Genomic DNA, 13,908 nt, shown 5'->3' on the forward strand with positions numbered 1-13,908 from the left:
TGTGCCTTTTCATTTTCATCTTCTACTAACAAGTCTTGTTTGGATGGCATAATACTATCTGAGCTAACCAAAAAGCATGTAGCCAGCAATGTGCTGCCAACCTGAATGGTGGAACAATGCTAGGTCTGCAGTTAACAGGCATATCGTGAAACAATTGGCAGTGCTCAGATCTAGAAACTCACAGGATTCAGGAAGTGCAGACATGCAACATGCATTTTTCTGCAGATCACCTCAGAAGAGTTAGGGGATAGAGGTTTAAAAATCCCAGACCTCAGTGATGTGAACAGACGATCTGACCAATCAATATTACAAACCACAGACTGAACAATTTGTTTAACTCCTTAACCGCCAGTGATCGCTGACAAACATAGTAAATGTTTTATGCTTTAAACATGTTTTTGAACAGAAGAATGCAAAGCTGTGCTATTCGGGCCAATTATTCTGCTAAGTAAAAACATGTAACAGATGTATATTATATTTCTAGAGCTATCCATGCAGCTATATATGCAGGACAGAAAATACATTCATAACTGGCATAATTATGTGAACAACAAATGTTACATTTTTCAGTTGTATTTTATGCAACACAAAACTGGTTTGCAAGAAAAAAATCCTTAAATTGTATTGTTCTGTAATAATAAATGCAATACTACGGTACTCTGTTTAACCGTGTACACCACAACCACTCTGCAAGTCATTGCTACAGGTTAAAAAGGAAGCAAAACCCAAAAAAGGAGACATGTTATTGGACAAATGATATGATAAATGACTGAGTGTATTTCCCCTTTGATACTGATACTTCTTGTGCTGTGTGTCTCCTCCTACTTCTTGCTCTCCTGACAAGCAATTGTCAGACTGAAAAAAGAAGCAGCAGGACAGCTTGTTTCATGTGCCTCACGTTAAAGAGAACAAAAACAAAAACTCAGGGGGAGTCACAAACCTGCCCCCTTCAGGTACCGTGCAGAACATTTAAACACAGGAAGACTTCACATTAAAGTACACTTCACAACCCTCTCCTCATATTTCTTTAGACCACATTCTAGATGCTGGAAACAGACAGAGCATAGGCATGTGAAAACCATTTTAACCATTGCAAGGTGAATGACTGGGTCACTTCTGATGTGAAACCAATAGAGATGAAAAGCTCAAAAATAATATAAGTACATTGAGCAGTGTGTGTTGATACTAAAAGTAAAGAACAAGCCTTACTTTGCCTTGGGATGTTCACCAAAACAAAAATGCAGATATCAAAATTCAACAATCTTTACAGTCAATCAAATCTTCAATTGGTTGAATAAGAAAAACACAATTGCTCCATAGAAATGACCCAATAACAACACTGCATTTGACTACAATGAATGCCGTTTGGTAACTCACTCACAATTAAAGTAGGCCACAGTAAATTTACAGTTGCTAAAACTGTTTGTGCTGATTTATGACATTGGATTCCTTGACGTCCTCCATTTTGTGCAAGGTGTACTGGGTGATATTATTTAAAATGGAAGTGACTCAGTTTCCATTTTCCTCACTGTACAAAAGGCTGTGTTTTTGTTAAACGGTAATGGTTGTGTCTCCGCTGTCCGTTAGCATGTGGCAGTTACATGGCGCACCCTACGGAGTGAAAATGCCATGTTGTACTGTAGCTCTGTCAAATGATAGAGGTCACAGGCCATCTATTACAAAACCCATTTCCTGTTCCGCTTCACCTTTATTAACAAAACAAGGTATAAAAAGCCAGGGCCTGATACATGTCAATAACACTATTTAGTGCAACACCTACCATGATAGTATTGAAGCAGATCAATAAAATCACTATTGACAAAAACATATAGTTACTAACCAAACAGATCACTAAAAATATAGCTAGTGTATGTCCCATTGTTAACAAAGATGGTTTAGCCTGAATAACCTTGTGAAATACGAAATTTATTCATTAGACTTTTGACCAATGAGTGAAGTCGAATGTGAGTGCTGTTCTGTGCTGAGGGAGTTAGCTCAGGCTCGAGAGGGGTGCTGCTCTGTACTCAGAGAATAAGGAGTAAATATGTGCTGGTTCTAAATATCTACATCACTCCTATATTTAGACACAATTGTAGTACAATCAATGTATGTAATAATCTTCTGAAGCCTCTGTTCTAAGCCATGGTGAATGCTGTATAAAGACAGTGGGATATTCCGGAAGCAGACTGCATGGGCAGAGGTGAACACACGGTGGCGCACCAGCCTTGCCGACAATAAACCCAGCATGTTTCAACAGGAAACCATACATGCTCTTAAAATTAATTACCCTTTACCAAAAGACATCATACGCAATAAATTATCACATTACATTATATAATACAATGGGCCAACATCCCCTGTACACACTTATATACTGACAATGGCTAAGGTCAAATCCAATTTGATATAAAGTAGGGCAAACTTCATATCTTGCATTACAAAAACCTTATCGCTTCCTCTGGGAATGGGCAGTGCCCATTGTCCCTTGCCCATCTTGGTCACCTGACACCGCTGGCCCTCAAATGCTGGATATCACAGACAAAACCTGCAGTTATTGAGTTTCTATTGAACTGATCTTTATTCGTTTTTTATGTGCCAGGCATATATATCCCATTTTAGAGCATGTTTTCCTGGAGAATATTGTGTTACTCATTATTCTAATGTGGAATCTGATGAAGTGTTTTCAAGTGTGTTCTAGTATTGCCTCCACCCTTTTACTGGAAAGCTTCGTGCACCAAAAAGTGGTGTTCCTCATTTATCTTTTGAAACCAAGACGTCACTCGCCTACTCAGTTTCCTGGTGCTGGGGTCACGTGATTTTCCACAGCCTTCCTGATAATGTTCTTCCCCCCACCCACCCCACCCCCACAGCTGTAGGCTTATACCAAGCAGTTTCTGAATATTTTTCTTCATCATTTTGAACTAAATAACCACAACCAGTTTGAACAGCTAAAAGATAGGCTGGTAACTCACTCAGGAACCCAAGATTTACTGGTTTGAATCTAGAGCATGGTAACACAGCGGTACAATTCAATATACTTTATGTTCATTTTGATGGCAAATAAAAATGTTGAGCATCAAAAAAGCTAATACATGCAAACTTTATACTGTTTATTTCAGCACATTTAATTGAATGTTTATGTATATAGTTCATATGTATGCTAAATTGAGTGTCTATGAATCTGTCCATGCTCTTTCAATACAGCATAACTACACAATATTTATGACTGTATCAATCACAATCAAAGCACATCATCCATTTATTTCTCAATTAGTCAGCATTAGAAAACCCAACGGTAAAAATACTTAGTAGACACGTCATTTTCGACAAACGTAGTGAAAATGAAATAATGTAGCCAGTCGGCAGTGTTTAAATATATACACTAGTAATGCAAAAGGTCTCAAAAAGTTGATGTCCAGCAAACCCTCACCATTTTTAAACCTGGAATATCATGAGGATTAAAAAGAAAAATTAACTGGACAGGCTTTTTGATACTAAGTGTACTTACACAATAGTTACATAAGAAACCGGTTTGATGATGAAATAGTACAATTACGAGATAAATTCCCTTCAGTCTTGCATTCAGACAGCATTGGGTGCTTGTTTCCGTGGCGCACTCACGCACTGGACTCGTCCTCGATTGTGAAGGTCTCCATCGGGGCGGCCGGGGGTTTGCTGAGGGACTGGATGTCATCAAGGAGCTTGGTGGGGGTCACAATGTGGGAGGACCCTATGAGACAAATTATACGTTAATAAAAAAATGTTTAAAACACTGCGCCTTTTCACGTTCTTTAACTACACGAGATGCAGAGCATAAATGTTAAATGTGCAGTAACAAGTGCGTTCTGTAAAATAAAAAACAGCAAGACAATGATGTTAGACGTAGCAATGAGCAGTTTTCCCCCACTCACAAAAGGGTACAGGCGCTTCATTCTGAAAGGAGAGACTGGCCAATGAGAGTGGCCCGCTCAGTGGGAGGCAGAAAGACCCACCAACGATGACCTCGCAGGACTTGACCGCTTGCGTCACTTCGTACGCGCAGCGCATCTCAGAGTAGCTGATGCCCCCGACGACGAAGATGATGAGCCTGGCGCCGCCCCTGCGTTCGTCCTGGCTGCTGGCTTTGTGTTTCTGACGGGCACTGAGACGGAACAGGGGCGGTCAGAACTGACCTATATGCACAAACTCTTTCATCTCCACTTCCTTTAAAAATACACAGTCCTTAGCGTTTCCACCCGACAGTCTGACAGAGAGCGCTAGGCACCGCTGAAGGGGAAAAACACCCTGTGTAGTACAGTACATACACTGTTACTTCTACCATGTTGTTCCCACCTAGTGAGGACAGCAACGCACAAGAATGCACTGCAACATTACATGATAAAATTCCATTACATCATTAGTGAAATAATTAAGAGCAGGTGTGTCCTTTACCTAGTGAGTCACATTAAAAAGACATCTACATGCTATTTGGATATTTTTTGACAAGCACCCCTATCCCAAGGAAAGCAAGCTTGTTTCCACTGGCTTATCACTAATATGACTGTGTTGGTTAAGTTTAATATGGTTATAATCTAACCAAATATTACCTGCATTTCTTTTTTGCAGGTTAGAAAATGTACCTTTTCAATATTCTGTCATGCTTAGAACCGGTCTTCAGATTGTAATACAATTCCCATCAAGCATTTCACCAGCATCTCATAGACATTGTAGAAAAAGACTTTGCAAAGAATTATGGGAGACTGTGCAAGAGAAATGGCTCACTTTCAAGATGAAGTTTAAAAGATTTGAAAACCATAATGACACAGCGGTGTCTTTTGGGATTGGCATCTTATAACCAGGGCATTACATGGATTGTGCTCTAGCAGGTTTTATGACCTGCATAAAGTAAAAATTCCTTTCATTTTTGAGTGACTTTTTCCACATATTAAAAGCCAGTAATGACAGACAGACTTCTGATGCACAAACCTTTAGAGGAAGCTAAATATATCAAGAAGCAATACAAGTATAGAGAATCCCATTCGAATATTAAGGATAAACAGACTTTGAAATTAAGGATCACTTTTAATGCAGCATTGCCAATTATCGTTAGAACACGATGCTTTTAAAATGGAAGCGCTTCCAAAAATATCTTCTGAGAAGCATTCATTTGAACGCTTGCGCCAGCACGGACACACACTCAGACATGCTCAGCAGTAAATACTGTTGAAGCACAATCCAACTGACAACTCATTTTCTAAGCAATATCACTGCACTGGCACCTGCATATTTCACAACCAGTAGACCCAGGTTAATGGCACAGGGAAATGAGAACTGCCCTCATTAAAACAAAAAAGAGGAGCTCATGTCACTTACTTTGAGAAATAAGCAAGAATGAACTTCCCGGACTATGTTTACTGACTTAGGAAAACTGAACACTGACTGCTTTCCACAGCTTTCTCATCTTTACAGAGTAAAAATATTTTCAAGGATTAATAAGGACCCTGATGTACAGTAATTCCAGCATACAGTCAGCCGTGCCTCCCACCACACTGCACAGCGGAATGAGGAGGTCAGGTCGGGTAACTGTGAGACACTAAGGGACATCTAATCTTTTAGGTAACCGTGGACGGCGCAGACGGCTAGTGTGACATCATTATCCGGCGTACCTCACAGCTCCAGACCCGTTCCACGCTGCCGGACACTCAGACTGATGAGGCCACTCCCTGCTGTCTAGCTTATTCTCCACAGCATCCTATGGAACACATGAGACCAGTCACAAACCACAGTCCTCTCTCTCCCTCTCATTTAAACCATTCAAATACAGTATGGGACTCCGTTTGAGAAATATAAATCTTTTTCACATTGTACTGAAAAAGGGCTCAAATACAGACATATGTGAGAATTTTGAGAATGCACACAATAGATACAGTGGTATGCATATGGACACAGCAATGACAGAAATAGAGGATTTCAAATGAGGGTTTTTAAAAAAAATTCTGAACACTTTTAATAATAGCTGAAAGTAACTTGATAGGTGAATGCACAAATAACCCAAAAACAAATAACGTTCTCCTTTGCAGAGGGAAAGGAAAGCTTCAGATTTTTAAAAAATCCTTGACTGGAAATAGGGTTATGACATCCAAATTAACAAGAAGGTTGAAACGTTCAAATTGACCTACGGTACGAAAATCCGTTAAGAAACTTATCCAAGGCGAGGTGATGATCCAGGCGTTCACAATTCTTTGCTGTTATCATGGATAAGGCCCTTCTGTGGTCCATAACACTGACGGTCCTTATTTTACATGGCTACATGCTAAGCATTTAGAATTAAATTGCATTGGGACCTAGATACAGGCCAGTGCTAGTGAGTGATTTTCTGGTATACCAGCCATTCTAACTAATTAAGTAGTTCTACAGTACCAACCTCCATCACATCTTTAATGACAGGTGTCCATCGAGAGAGATTATACCTCTCTTCTTGGGATCGGTCCTTCCGTGACGGCTTACTGAAGGAGAATGACAAAGACTACAAAGGAAGAGACAGAGGAAGTTCAGGATCACGGACTAGTGAGGCTGCACAGCTGGAGTCACATGCTTGCATACAAAAAGACACTTTCATAAAAGCTAGTCTCTCTTTACTTCCCCTTGCCAAAAGTAAAACAAAATGTCATCAAGAGCACGGCAAAATCCCCAGCTGAAAAGCCGTGTGAAACAGCTAAAATCACTCACAGAGGAGATGATGGGGACTCCGAGCGCCTTCCAGTTGAGAATGAATTCGCTTTCCTTCTCAATCTTCACGTGCTGAATGAGTTTATTCAGGTTCTCCTCAGTGGTGCCTTAGATCACGTAGCAACATATTAAAATGCAAACCTACATTATGAAATAGCTGATTATTTATTCCTAAAAGCACTGCCACAATCATTCATAGTCATAAACTCTGACTCAACCAGATGAAATCGCACAGATACAGTGGTCATATTTATAAAGTGCCTCAAAGCGGAGTGCTAATATTGTCATGATTATTTTTTGTGAGTGAGTGAAAATGGCGACATCAGACCGTTGAGGCTGAATATGTAGAGCAGCACGGCTCGGATCTTGTCGTGGGTGGAGTGAGGGTGCAGCAGCACGGGCAGCAGCGTCCTCATGGGGTCCTTCACCTTCTGCCCTTCTACGTCAGCGCCCACCGCCAGGTCCTGAGCGACACACAAGGCAGACCCGCGCGTGACCCCGCAGCTGAGCTCACTTCACTGGGCCTCCGCGTTTCAGGTGAGCAAGGCCGCATTACAGTCACTTGAGCTTACGGGGAGAAACTAAGAGCTGCCAAACAACCACAGTGAGAGAAACACCCTTCTGCTTAAAACGAGTCAAAACTAGCTCTTCAGAACTTTCAGTTCTCAATTTCTGAGTTTGACCCAGTTAAAAAATAAGTGCTGAATCCTGGCAATATTTCATAGAGCACATATACATTCATATACATGTAGTCCACCCAAATGTTCACAAAGGCATATTCGTTACCTCCAGTTTCTGATATCAAACCTAAAGCAAAAAGTGGTTCTCAGTACAGGAATGAAGGGTGCTCAGAGTACCTGAGAGAACATGCCTTATCACTGTCAGATAAGAGCTGAGTGACACGCTCCGCACACATACAGAGGCTGACTACCGTTCATACACTGCAATAGTCTTTGATGTGTTCAACCAAAACTTCTAAATAAGCCGTGCGGCTTTCATTACAGAATGGAAGCTTTAATAAAAGTGATATCGGTATTTTTTAAATTTATTTTCAACTCAGTATTCCCACTGCTCACTAGTAGAAATCAAATCTTACCTGCTCTGCTTTGCACAGTTTCTCCACATACTTCTGAAAGTGATCCAGGCAGTCCTCAGCTAAATTCAGATGTACAGTTTTCTGTAATTAAAGGACATTACCCAACACACTGAAACACAAGTTAAAAATAACACCAAAATTACCAAAACATATAGAAAGTGGAAAAGAGAGGCATAAAAAGACCTCCCATAGTATATTTTACTGAAATGAATCGTTAATGAGTATAAAGCAGGCACGAGACAAACGAACACAGAATTTTGTGATGCAAAACAATGGAGACATTACCAAGCCACTGTATCAAGCACTGCAAAATTTCATTACAGAAAACTCCCGCACAACCACATCCAGCATAAGAGCCCAACCGGATTATCCAGTGCCATCATTTAAATGTTAACGTCAATTTCTAATCGAGACTGACAGCATGCCAAGCGCCAACTTCTACGCAAGTGCAATACACTAACAGTATGTCCATAGTTGCGCTCTTGGTGCATGTTAGGACTACTACCAGTGCTCCTGTACCTCTGCAAGCTGCTTCCGGAAGGAAGGCATCTTCTTCATGAGATGGGACAGACCGCTTATCGTAATCTGAAAGCAAAAACAAGGGGTCCAAATTAAAACAGAACTTCAGAGGGCCAGTGACCTCTTAATAAATGCAAAAAAAAAGAGGGATTAATAAAAATGAGAACCTTTCCATCCGGCTGTTTCTTGTTTGCAGAGATTTCCTTAACCAGCTTTGGGATCTGCCTGGTATCAGAACAGACAAATGTCACGACTAGTAACTTAATCGAGGGCGTTAGCAAGCTGGCTCTAATGTACCCAGTGTAAAAGAAAAACTTTTTTTATGTGTGTGTGTGTGTGTGTGTGTGCTGAGCCGACAGGCCCCAAGAGATGAGCAAAACAGGGAGCACAAGATGTGTCTGTGACAGATGGTGAAAGGAGACTTGTCTAAACCCCAACCTTGAAACTAGGCCAAGTTCACACCTCTGCTTTTTCGAAGAATAATGATAACTAGATATAGCTGGCTGTAAGCTACTATAATAAGTACCCCACTTCGAGTAGAAAATAACTGGGGCATAGTTCAGTAATAGGCTTGCAAAATGTAAAGAACGCCTCTTGTGCATGATGGAAAAGTACTGAGACACTGTACATAAGAAGCTGTCTGTACACACCTAACTTCAGAGAGTTTTGTGAGTACTCTCTCATTCTTTTCTCTGCTTACAAGTTGAATAAAAGCCTTACGAGTGAACAAAGTGCTGTGACTCTGTTTGATCAGAAACAAGACTTCACCTGTTGGTACGAGGGGACGGGAAACAGTAATTTCCCTGACACCGGGTGGATTTCAGTACTTACTCAGACACCTCTGCAATGTGCATGTGCCGAAGCCTGACCCAAAGCTCGTCATTCTCATTCAGCTGCGCCTCCTTCTCCGCTTTGTCTTTCGACTTGAATCTGAAGCAAAATATGACGCACACATCGGCAAATTTAACATTACATCACAGGCATTTAGCAGACGCTCTTATCCAGAGCGACTTACACAACTGTTTATATAGAATTTACATTGCATTCATTTATACAGCTGGATAAAGACAGAAGCAATGCAGGTTGAGTACCTTGCTCAAGGGTACAATGGCAGTGTCCTAACCGAGAATCGAACCTGTGACCTTTAGGGTACAAGACCAGTTCCTTACTCATTGTACTATACTGCCACCCAAATTTAACACAAAGCGTTTTAGTTATCTTTTTTTTCCTGCAGATAAAATGTAAAATGTCAACAGTGACATAGGCGACATAGCTCAGGAGGTAAGACCGATTGTCTGGCAGTCGGAGGGTTGCCGGTTCAAACCCCGCCCTGGGCATGTCGAAGTGTCCTTGAGCAAGACACCTAACCCCTAACCCCTAACTGCTCTGGCGAATGAGAGGCATCAATTGTAAAGCGCTTTGGATAAAAGCGCTATATAAATGCAGTCCATTTACCATTTACACAATTTCAGAAGTCTCATAAAATTCAATATCAAAAGGGCAGAGGAAACATCTAACCATTTCCACGTTAAATACAAGGGCTTGTCCAAGTCCATACTGAGAAGATTAAATCAAAGACAATCCAATACAAATATGTTGTATGGGGGGCAAAATACAGACTTTGCATATTTGAAATGGGATTTAGAGGGATGACCTTACTTGTAGACGTCATTCTTGATGGGGATGAGGTCGTAGGCCATGGCCTGGTATGTCAGCTCATGCAGGATCGGGGTTACAGGGTCGAATCCTCGCTCGACAATGAGAAGCTGCGCCTGCGTCTTTCCCTACAGGAACACAAGGTATACCAGTGAGAAACAGGTGAGGCAGATCTCCTATGTTTAAGACAATGTATAGCGTCAAAACTATGCATCATCATCTTACCTTTTTGTTCATCTTTTCATCCATCTCACAGTGTTGGGTGAGCTTCTTGTCTACAAGCTCAGCAAGCTTTTTTGAATTACCTAATGTGGTCTCCCTAAAAAACAAAAGATTTACAAGTGTGGGGAATCTGTAGAAGGGGATACATTTCATAACTACAAATCTATCAATAGACTGAGAAGACAGCTTCATTGCAGTCATCAGGTTTCAGAACTGATCCAGTAGGGCAGACACTGGCAGCTACTCACTTACTTCTTGTATCTGATTCCTGGGTTTTCCTCCAGAGTTGCACAAAGTGAGACGATCTGATCGGCTAGTTTCTGCAGCGTTTCCTCTTTGTCTCGACTGTGGGGACTGTAAATGCTTCTGAACGCATCTGGACTGTCACAAGTGAACACCTGCAAAACAAGACATTTAAGAGGTGGAATGAGTCAGCTATAAAGGTGACATTCACATTTTAAAATAAGATTCATTTATTCACGACTTATATCATAAATAACAAATTACGGCTTTTAAATTTCAGACAAAAACATTTCAGTGTCAACTACAATAAATTAATTCTGCATATGGATTAATTTTTACTCAAACACTGGTTATACTGATGGAGAAGTTACAGCATAAACAGTTTAGTTGCTTATGCAACCCACATAAAAATCAATTAAACCAATTTCAACATGATTTTTGTTAAACCTAAGAATTAGTAGCCAGATACTGTAACTTTAGAAACAGGCAACCAGACCATGCATTTTGGATTGCCTTGTCAGGATTCCTTCTTTATGGATAAATTACATCACCTGAAATTGAAAGAAACTGTAACACATTCTGAAATAAGTACTTACCTGAGACTCTACAGGCAAAAAGGAAATGTTTATTTCCTTACAAACACGGATATACTTTGAACAATGCAGCTTCATTTCATTGAATAATGCATCTGGGCAGTCTGAAAGGAAAAACGCACAATTCTTGTGTCATGTACATGGAAATATGAAACATAGTTTACTGACACTTGTCAATATCTGGACCTACAAAAAAGCAATACATGCTCTTTAGCCAGCTACTTCAACACAAGTTGCACTTTAACTGAAAAGGTGGCCTCATATCAATATTGTCATTCATAAAAAAAAGGTACTCACAGTCAGTGAAATAAACGTATGCCGATTTGTACTTGGGTTTGACCTTGAAGTCATTGATAAGGGCCTCAACACACTGAAAGAGGAATTGAGTATTTCCACAATTATTTCTCACAATTATTTCCTTAAATTCAAATGCAAACAAGCATCTTACTAATACTAAACTGCAATTCTTGTGCACACACCTTGGCAGTTGGGCTGATGAAGTACACAGCCCTCATTTCAGGGACAGGCTCTCGGTTTTTGAAGAGGTCTTCGACAACTGCGAATTGGAAGATAAGATAATCAAGGGTCTCATCATAGGTTGGAAGCCATACCTCATGGACATTTTTGTAATATGCCTGAACATGTTCTTAATTGGTTAGAAATGTGCATGAAGTACGATTTTGTGATCGTAACTCAATAACTGCAAACCTTATCCATACCACCACATGTGCAACATCAAATATCCATATTCCCAGGTAACATTCAGTGATACCTTGCTTTATAATACAGTTGCAACTTTGCTTCAAGGTTTGAAAGCCAAAGCTGTTTTGTCCCAATCTTTTTAAAATCCTAAACTAAGTATTTTATATTAACACAAAGGTTTCATCTCCCAACTGTGAAAAGTAATTTCATTATAATTGAACAGTTGTTAGGCCTACATACTGGTAATCCCATCCATCAGGAGATCTGACATTTTGCAACATGATGACAGGACTTTGGTGGTAAAATGGTCTAGCATCAGTATCTGAAACAGAACAGAAAGTGGCACAGAAGAAAATAAAATGTAGGCCATTCCCCATATAAACATAAAACACACAACACAGATCCCAAACCACCTGAGGGGAGAAAATGTTTGAACTAAATGAGGCCATATTAAACAAAAAAATGCAATCTTTGCATTACTGTTCTGTAGATGTATATGCACGTACATACCTTCCATACTGCAGACTTTCTGCAGTCTGTGATTATTGTTTCTTTTATTCCTGTATAACACAAATGGGTTATTTCCCAGGATGAAATGCATAAGAATAATTAAAGAATAAAAGACAAAAGCATAATGTTATTTTGGACATCGGCCATTGGCAGCAAAAAGTCTTAAATCAGTGGTGTCCAGGTGCATAATTTGGCAGAATTCAAAAGGCATCCTGGGGGTCTACTATAAAATGCTGTTAACTTAGCTTAGTTGAACATGTTCAATCTGCATGTCTGTACGACTGTAAGGAAAGCATTAGTCAGAGCAACAAATAAAAGATACCAATGTTTCATATTTTTGTCTTTAGTACTGAACAAGATACTGTTATAATCCTGTGCCAGTTTGCATGTTAAAGATTTTGGCTACTTCTCTTTACGCTCTCCGCTAGGCTATAGCATTCACATTGGCATGCATGTTTGCCACCTTGCTAGCTGAGACAGAGAGGCAGAGAATGACAAACGGCAACATTAGCCATCTGTAGACGGGATGCACAAATGTAGGTCGTGTGAAACTGAGTTCGTTATATGATTTAAACTAAGCCAGTGCCAACGCAGTTAACTTTTACCAGGTCGACTGTTAGCAAGATAGTTAGATGTACTCGAAAGAACACTCAAAATCAGTCACCTAGTTAGCTAGGCATCTATTAGCTAGAATTAGACAGAACATTCCAGTGAACACGACTGTAAAGCCATCTAAATTTCCTTGCTTTTCGGAGTGAATCAGTCAGAGCAGACACTTCCCACCTCGACCTCGCACTGCCAGCTAGCTAGCATGTTAAGTGGCCATGGCTATACAGGGGCGGATAGCAACTTATCGCAGTAGTCTATTTCAATAACTCTACTAACTTAGCTTTTCAGTAACATATGTGGAAAAAACAGGGAGCGACACCATACATTCTTTGCCAACTTTACTTCGACTTCGTAGTGTTAACAAACTTCCGTACACGAAATATTGTCATACCCGATCTCTCATAAGGATTCCGACCAGAGACTGTAAGCTAAATTGTTGCTAGCTACCAAAAGAAAAAAATCCACAGAAAGCAACCCACACGGTAACCAAAATAAGAACTAGGTACACGTGTGTTTCCATTTTAAAAGTTAGATAACTGTGCTGAACAACTTCAAGTAACTTACTTTGCCAAACTATTTTCCTTAGCCCGTACTCTGGCCCAGTTGCCATCTTGTTTTTTTTTCCTGGCTAGCCTACAATGTGAACAGTACGTGGGTGCGTCACCGGGCGCAACAAGTGCGCTGCAGCGTGTTGTGGCTAATCAAATCTCTCAAATCATACAGTCAGGAAATAGGATATTTCATGGGCTCAGTACACTTGTGTCTCAATGAAATGTAGGAAATGAACAAATTACGGACGCCTCGTTACAAAATCGTATTATAATTACAGTATATAAACGTGCCATAATTAGGGAGGGCAAAACGAAGCTTTAGAATGTCGCCAGCAGTGTATGCGCGTGAGCTTGACAATACATTTCTCACAGAAAAGGTCGTTTGTTACCTTTTTTTAGTTCATTACAGTGGTGATAGAAGTTACTAGAATTAAGTGGTACTGTGCTGTTAGCCTTTATTGATCGCTGTACAAGGTTAATGTGAAGTACCTAGCACAAT

General features: G+C 40.3%; 1 protein-coding gene across 1 annotated transcript; it reads right to left on the reverse strand.

The window, feature by feature from the left end:
* Nucleotides 1-2,972: 2,972 nt before the first annotated feature.
* On the reverse strand, nt 2,973-13,549 carry stxbp3 (syntaxin binding protein 3). Its single transcript, XM_035415362.1, has 19 exons — nt 13,423-13,549; nt 12,250-12,299; nt 11,980-12,061; nt 11,517-11,593; nt 11,335-11,407; nt 11,041-11,141; nt 10,454-10,599; nt 10,205-10,298; nt 9,983-10,107; nt 9,155-9,253; nt 8,491-8,548; nt 8,324-8,389; nt 7,805-7,885; nt 7,037-7,172; nt 6,709-6,815; nt 6,404-6,505; nt 5,646-5,731; nt 3,993-4,141; nt 2,973-3,730 (listed from the first exon to the last, which is right to left on the reverse strand). The coding sequence occupies exons 1-19, from the start codon at nt 13,466-13,468 to the stop codon at nt 3,618-3,620; spliced, it is 1,791 nt and encodes a 596-aa protein (XP_035271253.1). The 5' UTR covers nt 13,469-13,549; the 3' UTR covers nt 2,973-3,617.
* Nucleotides 13,550-13,908: the final 359 nt, after the last annotated feature.

This window comes from Anguilla anguilla, chromosome 4 (genome assembly GCF_013347855.1).
Source record: "Anguilla anguilla isolate fAngAng1 chromosome 4, fAngAng1.pri, whole genome shotgun sequence".
Taxonomy (NCBI): domain Eukaryota; kingdom Metazoa; phylum Chordata; class Actinopteri; order Anguilliformes; family Anguillidae; genus Anguilla; species Anguilla anguilla.